At 40.8% G+C, this 18,226-nt stretch overlaps 1 protein-coding gene and 1 long non-coding RNA gene across 2 annotated transcripts in view; one reads left to right on the forward strand and one right to left on the reverse strand.

Annotated features, from left to right (window-relative positions):
- The window catches only part of Tmeff2 (transmembrane protein with EGF like and two follistatin like domains 2), a 262,558-nt gene extending 254,666 nt beyond the window's left edge, over positions 1 to 7,892 (forward strand). The window contains exons 8-10 of the mRNA XM_028886531.2: positions 2,592 to 2,715; positions 4,094 to 4,252; positions 7,565 to 7,892. Of these exons, the coding sequence (XP_028742364.1) occupies positions 2,592 to 2,715; positions 4,094 to 4,252; positions 7,565 to 7,661 (380 nt within the window). The 3' untranslated portion in view covers positions 7,662 to 7,892. The remainder of the gene's footprint in view (positions 1 to 2,591; positions 2,716 to 4,093; positions 4,253 to 7,564) is intronic.
- On the reverse strand, positions 5,470 to 9,326 carry LOC119088920. Its single transcript, XR_005092680.1, has 2 exons — positions 9,095 to 9,326; positions 5,470 to 7,369 (listed from the first exon to the last, which is right to left on the reverse strand). It is a non-coding gene; the product is annotated as an uncharacterized LOC119088920 (long non-coding RNA).
- Between the last annotated feature and the right edge of the window lie 8,900 nt (positions 9,327 to 18,226).

Below are 18,226 nucleotides of genomic sequence, written 5' to 3' on the forward strand. Positions count from 1 at the left end.
CAACATGGCAGTGGTACGTTTTCCGCCAGCTCTGGGAGTCATCAAGTCTCAGAAATAGTGGGTCTAAGCTTTTATCAAAGCAGCGTGTAGCCCAGAAACCTCTTTTTTTTTTTTTTTTTTTTAAATAGTAGTAAAGACTAAATCTACCACACAGCTTAATTTGACGCTGGCAGATGCCTCATTTTCGCCATACTGCCGGTCAAACGCACCCACCAGGAACCCGCCAGTGTCCAAACTTGCGTTTTGCCGTATCTAGTTGCCCGTATGAGACAAGAAGCAGGAACCTGGTTTTGGCTCTGTTTAGAATTGGTTATTAAATATTCTCAGGTTTAAGGTGGAAACTCGAGCCGTTGGGCGCCATTTGTAGCTTGAGAGCTTCTCTCCAGGTTCCCCAAGCCCCGCAGTCCCACAATCCACTTATAAAATAATCACTCAGACGCTTATATCACTTATAAACTGTATGGCCGTGGCAGGCTTCTCGCTAACTGTTCTTTTATCTTAAATTAACCCATTTTTATAAATCTATAGCTTGCCACGTGGCTGGTGGCTTACCGGCGTCTCTACATGCTCTTCTCCTGGCGGTCGCTGCAGTGTCTCTCCCTCAGCCTTCCCCTTCCCAGAATTCTCCTCTCTCCTTGTCCCACCTACCTCCTGCCTGGTCATTGGCCATCAGTGTTTTATTTATATAGAACAATATCCACAGCAGGCATGTGCCACCACTGCCTGGCTCTGTTTTCTCTCCTAGACCCAGTCAATCTCATGTAGTCCAGGGTGGCTTTGATGGATCTCTGCCTCCCGAGTGCTAGGATTAAAGGTGTGTGCCACCACTGCCTGGCCTCTGTGTTCAATCTAGTGGCTTGTTCTGTTCTCTGATCTTCAGGCATATTTTAGGGTATGCAATACATCACCACAGTTGCAGGCATGCATGTGGCCACACCTAGCCGTTTACACTGATGATGTAAGCCAAACCCAGGTCCTCACGCCTGCACAGCAAGCTCTCTTACCCCCTGCGCCATTTCTCCAGCCCAGACCTTCTATCATTAAAAAATAAACACAGAAGGAGTTGAGCAACCGCTTGCTCGGAGATGGTGTTACAAATGCATAGTCAGCATAGTTGAACACACAGAAGCCCGAGAGCACCTTCATGTTTTTATGAAAAGCATTAGAGAACACACTGCTAACGCAGTGGAAGTGTTTCAGTTTACAATATAAGGTGCTTCACTTTCCTTAAGTTTAAATCTCACAAATCATTCTCTTTTTTTTTTTAACTTTTTATTGATTCTTTGTGGATTTCACACCATGCATCCCAATCCCATCCATCTCCCCATCCCCTCGTTTCTGACTTCTGTCCATGCAACCTCCCCTACCCCAACAAACAAACAAACAAACAAACAAAATTTAAAAGTAAAACAAAACAAACAAACAAACAAATCTCAGTGTGGAAGCTGCAGTGTGGCCCAGTGAGTCACACAGTCTACCCCTTAGTCCACACATCTTTACCTGTAAATCTTCATTGCAAAGAGTCATTGGTCTGGTTGGAGGCCTCTGGCTTCTGCTACAGCATCAATGCTGGGCTCTCCCTGGGGCTCCTCTTGGACATCCTGTTGCTGCCTTGTGTCATGGAGATCCTGGAGCTTTAGATCTGCAGGTCCAGTCCCTTCACACACTCAAGCAGTTCATAGATGAGGTGGATGTTGGGAGTGGGCTAACTCATAGCCCTGGGTCACCCTGCCAGCTTTCCCTCACCACATGGGCAAGCTCTCCAGGACTGCCCCAGCCAGCTCACCCAGTGTAGCAGACAACAAGAAGTGGAAGCAGGTCCCCTGCTCACACAGCCCTGGGTCCTGCTCACCGGCCCTGCTCACCGGCACTCACACCACCAGGGCCAGCTCTACTGTTTTGTCCAGGCGAGGTACAGGGCCATATGGATTGGAATAAACTTAGAGTGTTTAGCATGTACTATGTGGCTATCTATATAAGTGATTCTAAAATAATCTTTAGTTTTCCAATTGCATTATTGTGGCAATAAAAATGTATGGATGCTAGTACAAAAAAAAAAAAAAACCAACTCGTACTCACAGTATATTATAAAAGTGCCTGACAGAATGCATTTGTTGAAATTTGCATTTGGTTTGGAAAATGTTTAGCAATTGAACACGGGCATATTTTAACTTTTAAGCCCTCATGTTGAGAGAGTATCGAGGTATTTCAGCAATTTGTTCTCAGCAGATGTTATGCTTTGAAATTAAAAAAAATAGAGGATTTCTTCTCAGATTATTTTATGATCAATGTACAGGCTCTATGCAAGTAAAATTAAAGCTTCTGACAACTCATGTCCACATCAGTGGCTGTTAAAGATGTAGGAAATTGCGTAAAAGCATAAAATGCTCTGGGTAATTTTGCAGTTTCATCTCTAAACATAATTGTAAAGATGTCTTTCAGTTCTCTCTCTTTCTTCAGAAGCATGGCCTTTTAGTTCTTGCCCTTTTAAATTCCTTTGCCTACTGTACCTTTTCTGGTTAATGTACTGGTTGATCTTGCCCAGCACAGAAGGTGTTTACAGGGGTGCTTGCTTTTGTCTGTATTCACAGAGAACGCTAACAAACTAGAAGAAAGTGCCAGAGAACACCACATACCTTGCCCAGAACACTACAGTGGCTTCTGCATGCACGGGAAGTGTGAACACTCCATCAGTATGCAGGAGCCATCCTGCAGGTAAGATTTCCTTTGTTAAACCTTTAAAAAGCATAAAGTAAAAATGTAGAAACTGGCTTTTAAGTGTTGGTGGAAGATTGGTTTTTACATTCTGCTTAAATGAGGGAGCAGCATCAAAGTTTCTCTGTCTCTCCTACACACACACACACACACACACACACACACACACACACACACACACACACTAACCAGAAGGTATGTGTACCTTATACACTAAGCATACAGCACACCACTCTGTTCTTGCAGTGTAATTTTAAGGGCATGGGCCACTTTTTGCTCATCATCCTTTCCTCTGGGTGCAGAGTTGTGCTTGGCCCTTCTCCCTTAGTATTTTAGGGAGGTTATTTCCAAAACTCTCCAGATCCTCTATGAACTGTATGGTCTTGCTGGGCACTGACTTTCTTCTTTATAGAGCCTGGTATCATGAGATGATTGGCTGCCATACCTCCAGTTCAAACTCAGAAGAGACACAAAGAAATTGCTTGTCTGGGTTGAGTTTATAAATATAGTTTATAAATATCTACTCGTGTCTAGAACATACAGCGATTATTTCTGAGATGGCAAATCAAACTGAAAACGTATCTATATTTAAATTAATATACAACTGGCATATGATGAAATAAATTGATTATGATATAGATATAGATATAGAAACATCACTGTCTGTGTCTCTGTCTCTCTCTACCTGCCTCTCTCTCTGCCTGCCTTTTATCCACAACTGTCTTCCACACCTGTTTCCTTTCACAGAACACACTGGAACTTTCCTGTTCTTCAACAGGCAGAGTGAACATGACAGAGAAACCTCTGCTGCCCATCCCTCCACAGCAGTCATTAATTTAACCCTCCAGATATCCACGGAAAAGTCCGCAGGGTGTAGTTACAAGAAATTCAAAGTCAAGTACCAGAGGCTCTCCACAAACAATGACATATTGATCTAATTTAGTATATTTTGCATACCAAATGCTTATTTCAATATGAAAATTGTCTATGTGAACTTTTGGTTGGGAGATTGATTGAGTGAGAAGCATAATTCGTTCTAAGAGGATGCTCACACTAGCTTGGTTTGTATACCTGTATTGCCTACATCAAAATTTTTCTCTTCAAAACTTTTGAAGAGAATTTCAAAAAAATTTCTCTGTTCAAAACTAATGACTTTATGGCCATAAAATTTAAGAAATCACTCCTGCTATATCTCTGACTCAATAATTTTTTGGCATTTCTCTAACAATGGCTTAGAAAATGTCTATAACAGACAGCCTTTTTTTTTTTGGCATGGTGTCATTAAGCAATATGTAAACATGTTAACTGAGGTTAAAGAAACCAATTAAAATAAAAGTGTTGTGGGCCACAAGTGACCAGATACTGTTCTTCCTTCCAGATGTGATGCTGGCTACACTGGTCAACACTGTGAGAAAAAGGACTACAGTGTTCTCTATGTTGTTCCTGGCCCGGTCCGGTTTCAGTACGTCTTGATTGCAGCTGTGATTGGAACAATTCAGATTGCTGTCATATGTGTGGTGGTCCTCTGCATCACAAGGTCAGTAACTGTACTTGGGCATCATCCAAGCTAAGGGCAGCTTTTGTCCTCCCTGGGACTCTGAGTCTCTTGGTGGGCTGACTGTAGCCACCTGTTCTCCGTGAGTCCTAGTTCCTCATCGTAAGAACATTTCACTAGCCAAGTGCAAAGGCATGGATTTTCCTACAGAACAGGCACAACTTATTTTACTCATTTTTATATTATGATGGGGATTGTTTATGTCCTAAGATTATTTTCCTCTCTAACATGTAGTGTCAGCCTCTGTTTAAACACTCTTTTCTCTTTTATCTGTAAAAGGCCACTTTTCATTCAGACTATGAACCAGTATATCTTTACCTACTGGAATCACTACACCAAATGTGATAATAGATGTTATATAAGGTCTAGAAATGCTTAAATTCTAGCTCTCAATAATAGCATTCATATTTCCAAGTAGAACCTTTGGACACCATCAGTGTTAACACACTTGGTGTCAACAACAAATGCTTCTTCACTTTAAGATGGTAAGTGCTAATCGCAATATTTTAAATGTAATAAGAAAGATTGTGTGATGAAAACCTTTGATACATTTCTGAAACAGCAGCAAATACCACACCTTAATAGCAAATTCCAAGCCCAGGAAAAAGGTAATTTTTATTTGAACAGGGATGAGATTGAAAGGGAACAGAGATTTCATCCAGTTCCAACAGGAAATTGAACCATGACTCCTGAGTGATGTCTGAGGTTCAGTTTGAGATGAGGAGCAAAGACAGGGATTTGTTGGACCTCTTGAGTGTGCAAATGTGTGGTAGGTAAGAACTAGACTCCAAACCTAATGCATCATTCATGTGACAGCCAAAAAGCCAATGTAGATCCTTAAAAAGAACTGGATTCACAATCTTTTTTAAAATGTCCAAAGAAACTCTTTAAGGTTTTTATCAGATCCATAAGACATTAAGACTTTCATTCATTTATATATTTCTATAGTAAATCAGAGAATTTCCCTAAAAATTATTTCTAAAAATGGGAAAACAAGAAGCATCATGAAATTAAAACATACAAACTATAATGTATCTTGGCATCAGTATTACACGATCTTCTTTAAAGACAAGTGTGGGATCTGCTCTGTAAAAAGACAAAACAGAGCTCATAAATCCTCACCTGGCCTACAGGCATAAAGGAAGATCATCATTGGAGCTTGGTGCTGCCCTAAGCCAAGTTGAGTCTATCATCTTGACTTTGATGTTTAGAGGCCAAGTAAGCCAATGGATTACATGAAAATAAATGCAGAGGACAGAAAGACAACTTGAAAACCAAAAATAGTGAGCACAAAAAGAAATGATAGAGAAGAATCTAAAACACAGAAAACTGTATCATACATCTTTCAGGGTAGATAGAAAAGTAAAACTCATATTCATATTCAAGCAGTAACAACTTGATTGCTATTTCATATAGTGAAGAAAGCCAAAATTTCAATACTTCAGACATGTCTTCAAATAAGCCATTAATCACATTTTTTCATTCCTATCCATAACTTAAAAAATAGGATATAGAGACCTTTACCAGGAATTGTCTGTTTACAAGGTATAATTGTGTCAGATGCTTATACAGTCACTTGTTTGAGAGCACAAGTGTACGTGTATACACACTTCACAACATTATAAAAAATGAATAGTTAGCCTCACTTTCCTGGCTGAGACCCTGAAATATGAGTCATCAAATACTGAGTTACACCGCTGAGTGATGAAGTCAAAATGGTGTCTGTCTACTGCTTCGGCTTTGCACTCAACGCTACTCCTCTGCCTCAGCTGCTCGAGATTTTGTGTGCTCTTCTGTCATGGACTGCCTCTGCTAAGCTCCCAGTTTGAGTAAGCCATGTCTGCTATATGTTCAAGGTATTTTTTCATGCGAGAACTAAGCAAAACACTTCTCTACCTGCTTCAGGGAAAGAGAAATAGCGTGTTTGCGTTGTTATAATGTGTTATATAAATCTCCCCCCTTGTACAGCCAAACCTCAGAAACACTTTGCAGAAAAAGTACCAATCCATACGTCACACCAGCATCCAGGGTAGATTCATTCCATTCTTCCAAAAAGAATGTGCTCACAAAACAGACTCTGTAGCTAGGCCCACTTCTGACCCCAAGAGAGCTTGTTTTCCTGGTGACCTGGCCAGCCTTGTTTGTCAGGACATATTCCAAAATACCCAGATGTGAGACAGTCTACAGAATTATTCCTAGCGTAGATCTTCTCCTTGTCTTCAATTTTCTCTTAATGTTGGTATCATCTGGTCTGTTCTCTGTTCTGACTTCCTTTCCTTTCTCTACCGTCCTACCCATTTCCCCTGATTTTGTTCTCCTTTTTTCTGTCTATTCAAGAACCTACCACTCATAAAAATATGAATATCTAGAGACCTGTTCCAAAATGAAAAGAGCTGTCCCACTGAGAAGGTGGATTTTCATCTTTTTACTTCCATCTCCCACTTATTGAAAATGTGACTTCCCAGATCCATGTTTCTTTTTGGAGGTTATATGGCCCCATCAACTACACAAAAATGTGCTCACACCTACTATGTAGGTGTGTGCACGTGTATGTATGTTTATATACTTATTTTCCACTGTACCACTCTTAGTTTTAATAGAATTTTATGTTAGCTTTATATTGCTCTTGCTTGCATGATCAAAGAAATCTGTTATTATAATAAAAATACGATATCAGCGATTTTCAGATGTTACTGAATATTAGCCTTTTATAGAAGAAGCATAATTGGTGCCCATTTTTGTCTCTAGCTTTATGGCATTAATGCAAGACAATGATATTAGGCTAAACCAAAGCAATATTCCTTTGCATTTACATATCGGGTGTTATCAGCTGGTTCGTTCTGCTGTGATGGGATCTTAGCTTGTAGCACTGAATGTCAATATAACACTCATCGTTAAGACATTTAGATATAAAGTTGTTGAAGACCTTTAAAGAGAGCTGTGATAAGCTTGGGACTCGCCTGTTCCCATTGTGCTGAGTCAGTCCATTACACAACATAACGAACAGACTTAAGGAATGAACGGAGAAGGGCAAGGTAAAAGTATTTCTCTTCAGCTTCTACTTCTGTTCTTCAGTTCTCGACAGAAGCCTAACGACAACTGCAAGGAGAAGCAAATAATAATAATAATAATAATAACCTTTTCAAGTATTCCCAGATTCTACTAGTAATCAAGTCTTTTTTTTTCCTCTGAAATACTTTAGTCATTTTCTTCTACAGCTTCTCGCTTTGACTATAGGACCAAACTTTAGGTAATCGCATTAGACTAAGATCTGTAAACTTTCCAACCTTCTAGGAAATGCCCCAGAAGCAACAGAATTCACAGACAGAAGCAAAACACAGGGCACTACAGTTCAGACAACACAACAAGAGCATCCACAAGGTTAATCTAGAGGGAGCATGTTTCCCAGTGGCCGGACAGCCGACAGCCTGGACTACACAATACAGCATTAGAGACAAAAGAATAAGACGAGATCTACACATGTTGCCTTGCGTTTGTGGTAATCTACACCAATGAAAACATGTACTACAGCTATATTTGATTATGTATGGATATATTTGAAATAGTATACATTGTCTTGATGTTTTTTCTGTAATGTAAATAAACTATTTATATCACACAATATAGTTTTTCTTTCCCATGTATTTGTTATATATAATAAATACTCAGTGATGAGAAAAAAAAAAAAACGGCATTCTTAAATTTGCAGTAATTCTTAGCTGGAAACACTGTCCAACTAGCCCGGGCTATGCAGACAGCAGCAGTATTTCATCCTTCTGTGCATCTTCAGACAACACAGTAGTTTGCACAGGACTCTGTAGCTAGGTTTTGAGTGATGTCAAGATCAAGGGAAATGATGGTTATTGGAAAGAGAAAAAATAATTTACTTTATTGAGGAAGCATAAACTATGTCAGACACTTGAATCATCTCTGCTTCATCTACTTTCTTCCCTGCCTTTCACTTTCATTCTCAGAACAGAAAGATCTCTGGCACATAAATTAAATAAGAGAAGAAGGGAGGGAAAGTGTCTTATGACTCAAAATAGAATGCAAAGAAGATACCTGTCTTTATTTGGAAGCAGCATAACTCTCTCAGTCAAACACATCTACCCTCAGGTTCTAAGTAAGGTATACATTAGGTATATAAACAGTGGGCAAACCTGTTCTGTTTCTGTGAGCAAAAGTAACAGCTAGGAGAAAACTATAACTGCATCAGTAAGTGTGAACCTAAACCTCAGCTGCTTTAATCCCAGCACTTGGGAGGCAGATGCAAGCGGATCTCTGTGAGTTCAAGGCCAGCTGGGTCTGCACAGCTAGTTCTAGGAGAGCTGAGGTTATAGACACATACACATACACACACACACATACATACACACACACATACACACACATACATACACACATACATACACACACATACATACATACATACACATACACATGCACATACATACACACACACAAAAAAACTGTCTCAAAAAAGAAAAAGACTTTTGCTGTGTTTTTATCTTATATGAGAAGAAGTTAGACTCATACAAACAAATGCTCTCGTTAGCACATTTATGGCCCAAAGAACACTGTTATTTGAAATTGAAAACAAAAAGACAATGTTTCATGACAATGGAAAAATTGTTTTGAGCATATTTATATGAGAAAGAAAAATCCCTGAGAATCTAAGGGAACTTAGTGGGAGATGTTGTCAACCCCTGTCAGATATGAGCAAACAGGTATGAATGATCACTTTATTTGGGGAAGGTAAATTGTAAAAATTCTCAAAGAATAAGATGAAATACCAAACTAAGTAATTTCCTTATTATCGTTTACCTTTGAGTAGTTCCTGTAGCACATACAGATGCTTTAAATAAAGCTTTCTTTGTCTTCCTCAAATGACTTCTTCATGGTCTAAAAGAAATGACAATCCCCTCCTTTATTAGAAAACAAAAAAGACACATCAAATCAAAATGTTATGGATATAAAATATCCTATAAAAAATAAGGGTTTAAAGTGAAATTTAAGGCCTTTGTTAATATATGATGACAGTGACAATCTATGTAAGACTTAGGACGTTGACAAATGTGATTTTCTAGATTATCCTAAGTTGGAAAAGTGTGACATTACTGACACAGCCATCACTTACGTGTTCCTATGAATCGCTCTCTGGATACCATATACAACAAATCCTTGCTAAACTGCCTGGAAAGTTCATCTGTGTAACATGCACAGAGATGTAAGTAGCCCTGGTTTTCTTTGTATGTTAGTAGCTGCGGCAAATAAACCCTTCTCCCCAAAGAAGAGAAAAAGAATGTACTCCCCATGGTGATGTATATGTTCAAAGAAACAATACCACTGACCTTTGGTTCCAAAAATATGAAATGACTGACTTTGTTATAAGTTTATGCATCACTATTTGTAAATTTTTATCAGCAATCATAAACCTAAGCATTGGAAGAGTCCTCTATACCTTTCTGCCCACATCCCTGCTCACCTACACCATGGAAGAATGACTTTTAAAACTTGTGTATAATGAATCCCAAATGAGTGTTTGCTGTGTGCTAGATGCTGTTTCAGTTCCTAGAGAGAGAGAAATAAAACATAGTGTCCAATCCGCAGGAGCTTACAATCCAGGACCAGTGGAATCATCTGGCTTCTCTGAACACATCTCTCATTATCTGCAATTTCATTATTGTACCATTCTAGTTATCTAGACGATCCTTTCTCATGCTGAGTTAAAACGGACCCATTTGCAATTTCTCAGAACCTTGACTCCTATTGTTCCTCTCAAGGGCAAAGGAATGATGTGTGTATTTAAAATAGAAAGACAGAAACATGTTTTCTTATTTACTCCGGAATTCTACAATTATTTTCTTCTCCAAGCAATCATTCATAATTTCCTCTTCTGCTCTTCATGTGACACAGTCCCACATTTTGCTGGCGTCCACATCATTCACTCCTGACTTAACCTAGACTTGACTTTGTCAGCAGACCTGTAGGAGCATGGAGTTTACATAGCAGAGTCTGATAAAGCAATGTGATCTGATGAGTCCAATTAACAGAACAACTTGCAGAACGCAAATGTAAGAACCATACTCACTACCTTGGTAAATCCCTCCTATGCCCACAGGCCTACTATGGAGTCCTGAGCAAATCATTTCACATCTTAGAACTGAATTCTGCCATATATAGGTCACCTGATCACCTAACTTCCAAGTTTCTGCATGCTCAGAAAAAGGCACTATATTTTTATTATTGCCATCAAAGACACATTAACTGTTACAGTTGTTTATTATAAGCATAAATTCAAATTGTTTTTAAATAAATATCTAAAAATCTACTTCAGTATACATTTACAACACATTATATATTTACTGAGAGTCACCAATTACAAGCCCTGCGCTAGTCTGTGAGGTGGCAATGAAAAGTATCTGAAGAAAACCCTCCCTGAAAGACACTCACTAACTACCCATCCTGCTTCCTTGAATTGCAGTTCTCCGAGGCCCAGGGGGGGAGGGTGAGAGGTAAATGAAGGATAACACAGAAGTAACAAAGGCAGTACTTGGGAATCTGGACCCTCCAGGATGGTCCTTTTCACAACGGCGTACAGAGAATGGCTTTACTCTCCACACTTGTTCTGGTGTCTTGTTTCTGCAGTTCTGTGCCCTCCAAGCCATCCTCACACCCTTGTCTTCACAATGCTCAGGGAAAGTAACAGATTCTCACAGAAGCCCCTATAACTCGGACTAGTCTCCTGATTCTGTTGGGGGATTTTTCTGTATTGGGCTACATTTCTTCATGCAAGTCAGTCTTTCTCTTAGCCTAAAAGCAATGTGACTCTAAAGACCCAAGGCTTGCTAATGTTTTCCACTTATTCTTCAAGCATTTACTAGGTGTCTATACTATGCCTGACAATATTATTGGCCTGTGGTATTGCATGGGGTAGGAATGGATCTCTGCTTTCAGAGGAGGTAAAGGTGAGCGATAGGCAAGGATTTATCAAGCCACAAAATTTAAACACACACACACACACAAAAAAAAAAAAAAAAAACTTTAAGTTCTACTCAAAGAATTAAAAAATAGAGTGAAATATTTCAGGGTACCATCATTAGTAGGGGTGTGGCTTCAAAGTGAGTATATTATTGAAAATTTGGCCTCTGAAATAAGGCAGATGTGGGCCCCAACTTAAGGCCTACTTTATTTCCTACTTAACCTTGGGCAATTTGCCCAAGTTTCTTATGCCTCCTATTTAAAATGGAGAAAGCAGCATCTTCCCGAACACACTATGACTACTATAAGAAATAAAACAGCAATCAATGTTTGAGCTTGGAACACTGGCATGCACAAAGTAAAATGGAAATATATGGAAATACTTTGTAGGGCTATAATAAATATTTATGATAACAGTAAATAGTTATCATAAAGCATACTTTATAAGCAGAGTGGTGCATGATGGGAGTCATACAGTCAGAGTCAAACAGAATCCAACAATCGCAGTCACTCAAAGGAGTGCTTCTTGTGTCTTTGGAAACAAGAAAGCTGGTTTTTAGTTCCGGGGAATGAAGGCAATATAGAGATCAAAGATCAAAAGGGATCCAGCTCCTCTAAGCCCCCCTAAATTCATCCACTAGTATCATGTCTGAAAAAGGGGGAACATCATTCTTTTCCTTTAAAATCCTGATAGCATGTAGCACTGAGCTTGTTGTGCTCTCTAGTCGAGATGAGTCAGTATCCTCGAGGAGAAGCCAGTGCGGGAAACTGGACTATGACAAGGCTTATCTCAAAGTCACATTAGACTCCTCTAATGTTTGTCCTCGGATGCTGTTTGCCTTTGCCAAGTCAGGCCGCACCTGGATAGACTGCTCTTCCTCAATTACAGGAGACATTTCACTTCCATAATTAATCATCTGGATATCAATAATGAAAGCTTCTTCATTGAATTAATTGATATCTCTATATGAGCATCCACAGGAAGCACACATAAAAGATAGAGGAAGGATGAAGGGTTATATGAAGTAATGGGATTAGTTTTATAACCAGCACATAAATCTATGACTGTACATGGCCCTTTGAAGTCAGCATCAGAACATATAAGATGTGCTGCCCATCCAGCCTCACCACGGTTGGAAATCTGCTTTTCTGGTTCAGCTATTCCAAGGATAAAACCTTGGTTGAGCTCCACAAACGGTAAAGGGGCTAACTTGAGTACCCTGTATACTTTTAGTTTTCAGTCAGTTGTCATTACTAACCTTCCACGAGGTAAGAAGTGAAAGACATAGCATTTGCCTCGACTTTCCCAATCCAGGAGGGACAAAAACTTAAATGAGCTAACAGAGCAAAATCACGTACTGTGGCAGGGGGAGAAAAAAGGACAGGAGTAGGCCAGGCCCTGTGCTGGGCGGACACTCCCACCTTCCTGATCCAGTAAAGGCACTCATTCCACACAAGGCTTGGGCACAGTAACTATGCTGAGAAAGCAGCCCTCTGGACCCCCACAATCAAACCCATTCTTTGGGGTGTATTTTGAGATGACTCCATGCCCTTCCTCCCCATGGATGTCTCCTCTTTCTGGACTTCCTCTCATTCTCAGAATGCTACCCACCTCTCTTTTCTTCACTGCAGGGAGCACCCATCCTTTGTTATAGCCCTTCGGGGCACAGTCCAGCTTAGTTCTCCTCCATGGGCCTAGACCTTGAGAATAGGAGTCTTTTATATGAGTCCAGCTTTTCATGAACATAAAGAACAGAGCAATGTCCCAAATTGTCATCACTGTACATCAGATAATTAATAAATATACTAAGAAATTCTGTCCAATTAATGTTTAAGATTAGACTATGTAGCTAAACCCAAACCAAAAAAATCATTCAAAGACCAAGAGAAAACACTATTGTATTTGTGGGTATCATTTCTGATCATTTCTATGGATATATATTCAAACACGAACACAATAGAAAATTTAATAACAGGTTTGAAGACCTGATTTCAGTTCCTAGAGAACACATAAAAAAGAGCTAGGTATGGTGGCATGTACTTATAATTCCAGTGCTTGGGATATAAGGACAAGCAGACCCCTAGAATATGCTGGTCACCCAGCCCATCCTACTTGCTGAAAATAATAGATAGATGAGACATAGATAGATAGATAGATAGATAGATAGATAGATAGATAGATAGATAGAGAGTGAGTAGTACCTGAGGTACAGTACCATGACACCCAAGGATGACCTCACACACAGGCATGCATGTGCATGCACTCATACAAGAACACATGCACATACATTAACATACACAAAAAATATATTACCCAAATAAAGGAATATACAAAGAGCTGCCAGTCATTGCTGATGCTGAAGTTGCCTAATAGAAAGAGACGTTGAATTTTCCTAAACAAACTGGTCCAATAAAGACACTTTATTCTGCTATCACACTCTGCCACATGCTGTTCCACGAAGTCTGTTTATAAGAACAAATGAAGACAACACTTTGGCCAACAGGGAGCACACTGCCCTCCTCACAGAGTAAAGCACCATCTCTGGAGCCACTCCACTTGTTCTCATCCACACCCTCTAGACCAAAGGCATGTCATGAAAGAACCTCCAAGTGGAAAATGACAGCATGAAGAACCCATAAGATCTGAGTGGAAAGTGAAAGGTTATGGGAGGGCAAGAGAGAGAGAGAGAGATGGACACATCAAACAGCTGGCGGGCAGGAAGGGAACAGTTCAAGAAGGAGAATAAGAGTCAGTTTATTCAAATACTCCTAGAAGAAAGGAACTGGAAGCACATGAGCAGGGTTTCTGGAGTGTGGAATGGTAGCCAGAACACAAGGAACACAAATTGGGTATCCAGAAGCTTCCTGCCCCAAAGTCTGGCAAGGCTAACCCCTGTACCTCGAGCTTGCAGGCAGAATAGCTGGCCTGGCATGCTGGGCAAGGAAGAGGCCACAGCACAACTCCCCAACATGAGTTTCCAGGCCTCTGGGTGAGGACAGACTGTGTTTAAAGTAAACATTCGGTCCTCTGCATATTTTCTTCCTCACAAATCTTGACCTTGAGATATGTAGATTAGATGCTTTATATTCTGCAGGGTAACCTTGTCCCAAAGCCCAAGATCAGCTGCATAGATAGAGAATAGAGGAACAGCAAGTGCCCTGCACCTGAGGCCAGCCCCCCTCTTGGGGCTGTGCAGGAGTGGTAGCAATCACAAACAGACTTCTGGATGGTCTCTAATCTGCCTGAACTTGGAAAACAAAATCCTGGGATCATAAAGCAATCCTGAGTCGCATTAGAAAAGACAGGCTAAAAAAGGAAACCGACTAGTCCTTGCTTCCAGAAGACAAATCCGTCTGCAGTCTGCCTGGGGATATATGGGTTAGGACTGCCAAGCAGAGCAAGCCATTGGAAAATACTGTGTGGGTTTGAAAAGATGAATAGAAAGAGAGAAATGACTGTTCTGAAGTGGAGGTTAAGAGAGAAGTGGAAAGGGAAGCCCTGGTGCTGTACCTCCAGCCTTTCTGGAGGCAGGTGGCCCAATCCTTCACAGGGCCGGGCCACGCAGAGCTGGATGATTTGTAATTAAGCTCCCAGACCAAAGAGTGAGTCTTGTAAACAGCCAGCAATGGTGCTGACTTCCCTCCAGAGGGCTGAGACTCTGCTGCACCAGCATCCGCATAATAACATTATATTTCACTTTTAAATAAGATGTACATGACTGTGCACTTGCGCCCAATTACAGTAATGCATGATTTACATAAAATTAACTCTCCTGCTTAATTACAGTCACACAGGCATTGGGGGAAAGGCTTTCACTTGGTGAACAGTGCATGCTTTGGCATTTAGCCTCCCCATGACAGACATGCAGTGGTTCCGATCATAACTGAAAAAAATTCCTGAGGTGCTGAATCTCCACAGAACTGTTCACTTCTTCTTTCAGCACTCCGTGGAAACTGAGTCACCCTGTCTAGAATGCAGGGGTTTCCTTTCTGAAATGTGAGCATGTGAGCTGGGTTGCTTTGTAGCAAGGGCGGATCTAGAGTTCAGAAGTTTTCTGTTCAGGGTGGAGTTGAGGCCTCTGGGTAAAGAATCCAGCGGAGACAAAGAAGGAGCCTCCAGCTCACTAGGACAGCTAGGAGGAAGTGCTTTCCTTAAAGGGCATCTGGCGCCGCTTTGACACCAGCGTGAATATACACAGCCGGTTTTCTCTCATCTCACTTCTGTCGTTTTTCTACTTTTTTTTTCTTTGCCATGAACATGAATACAATTTTTGTCTGAGAAAGACTTCAGATTCCACATTCAGGAAGAACTAAAAGTGAAGTTTTCCACAGCCCTTGCCAAAAGGAGTTTTTTATTTATTTATTTATTTGTTTGTTTTCTTTTCTGCTTTGCTGTGTTTTTTTTTTCTCTCCCTTCCACCTCTGCCAAACCCACTGGCAGGAGTGGAGTTGAAGAAATTCATTGAGCTGGCAGAACAAGAAAATGATTGGAGGGAACAGAGATCGAAGCGCCATCCTTAACAGTTCAGTGAGGACGAGTAAATGCTTCTCAGAAAACTGCACAAAAACACTTCAAGGAGATCAAATGCTCACTGTGCTGGCTGACCACAAAAGATGGCGGTCTCATGTCTCCACATCCTCAAGCCTGCTTTCACCCAGTACACAGAAGATCTGGCTAACAAAAGAAAAGCCTTTGAAGGGGAAAGAGAAAGACAAGATATCCGGTGAGCTCCTAGGGAAAGTGTGGAAGAGAGAGATCTACTTTGAGCAGATGGCACTTGGAAAAACAACCTCAGGTCAAAATCAGAAAAAGGGATCTTATTGTTGGGGCATTGAAAACAGATCCCATTCCTAAGCGAGGTGCTTCCCTTTTGAAGTTCTGCTCCTAGACCCTGTTCCTACACCCTGCCAGGCGCTGCTGTGGAAGGACCATTAACTAAGATTTGCATGTCAGAAACAAAATCCTTTTCCTTCATAATTTTTGCCACGTATTCTGCAACAGAACATCATGTGAAGAGATGTGTTCAGATCTGAGTTCCCACCGTCCTCTGTAAGGAAGATTTCCCAAGATTTCTCTAGAAGGTCTAGAGATAGCATGGAGCCCCTGGGAGTTTAGGAGAAAAATCCTCCAGCCATCTGTGTTTTGCTTCCTTCTTTTCAGCATGGCAAATGTCTGCCAGAGTTCCAGCGACATGACAGAGGTCCAGTGTTTGATTCCGGTGTTGCCCATTTTTGCTTCCTTCAAATCAAGGCGTCTCTGTTCTCTCGACTTGCTCTTTCCTTGGCTGCTTCCTCTTCTGCCCAGTGCTATGACACCCTTTCTTTAAAATGCTGGCCTTGACCTCAAATTTTCCATTCTTTGATCCTTTGTTGAGTTGTCCCTTCACAATACCAAATGCCTCAAAAGCGCAAACCTCAAGAGTGGTCCGACCCAAAGGAACTCTGCTGCACTTGAAGCTAAACAGACCAACCAAAACCATCCCCTGAGTCACTCGGGACCCCTCACTGAGCTTGGGAGTAGTGCAATGAACTGCCCTGTCCGGTTTCATTTCTGTGGCTGTGACAAAATATCCTGACAAAGAGCAACTGGGGATAGGAAGGATTTATTTAGCTCACAATTCCAGGTTGCAGTCCATCATTTCCAGTGTGTCAAGGCAGCTCAAACAGCTGGCCGTATCACATCCACAGTCAGGAGCAAGTCCATCCTTGCTTGGTTGCTAGGCAGTGTAGTCTCAGCTAGCTTTCTTCATTCTTACACAGTTCAGGGCTGAACTCATGAAGTGATGCTGCCTGCATTCAGCCCTGGATCTCCTCACTCCAGTTAACAATCCAAACAACCCCTCAGACATACAAACAGTCCAACTCGATCTAAATAATTCCCCATTAACAGTCTACCCAGGTGATTTTAGGATGTGACAACTTGACAGAGTACTGACTTGGTCTTGCTAGTCATCTTGGAGAATTTTAAGGAATTGTTACTGTGGCTAATGGAGTATAATAATATACTATACCCAAAAAGTTATAATTTGTGAATAGAGATAGATAGAGAACTGCAGGCATTTATTTCCTGCTCATCTTTCAAAGGGAGAGGGATTATTTGGGGCCTTTATGAATATACTTTTACTTATTTCTTACATGCAATAACAAAATCAGACTTACGATAATGCAACTGGAAATTTGCAAACAGCTTGCCAGGTGGCAGATCTAATAGAAGACAAAGTCAAGATCTGAATCCAGATGAGCTCCACATCTATTTTGTTCTCCTCAGCCATGAAAGCGTGTGTGTCTTTCAAGGCTACCTGTGAGGTAGGTGAGGCTTTTTGTCCGCGTGGTGCTGCAGTTACTGTTTGGATTGTTTTAAGGTTTTGCTGTGGAAATCACCGAGGGATAACCTATCTCACAGACAGCAAAACTGCCTCTCTGTTCCTTCCTTCCCTCTCTCTTGACCATCCTCCAATCTGGATAATTTCAGCGATCCCTTGTCTCTTTCTAACTAAAGTGCAGGTACAAAGAGCCGGAGCTGAACAAGATGGTTCAGACATCAGAAGTGATAGCACACCAGACATTATCTTGTTCACATCCAGGTTTACCTTTTGTTCCTGTTTCTTTCCAACTTCACTCCAAGGAGTGTTCAGCCTAGATCTAGAAATCTGTCTCATTGTGACCCAGTTGGTAGATCCCAACTTAATATTTGATGAGTAAATGAATATGAATGAATGAATGAATGAATGAATTGAAGTCATTCTTGGACCTCTGCCCAAGATCCTGGAGAAATTGCTCTATACATGTCACGACCCCCCTCCAATAGCACATATATGCAGAAAGTGAAGATGTGTTCAATTTGAAAGTTATACTCCCCAAAAAAGATGTCCTGAAGTGTGCATTGATAGTAGAGACTATTAGAAGGGAGTTTAGCATTCTTTTTCCTTTCCCCTTTCTTTATTCTGATCTTGCATCAAGCTGACTAACTTCCAG

Source organism: Peromyscus leucopus, chromosome 13 (genome assembly GCF_004664715.2).
Source record: "Peromyscus leucopus breed LL Stock chromosome 13, UCI_PerLeu_2.1, whole genome shotgun sequence".
NCBI classification, from domain to species: domain Eukaryota; kingdom Metazoa; phylum Chordata; class Mammalia; order Rodentia; family Cricetidae; genus Peromyscus; species Peromyscus leucopus.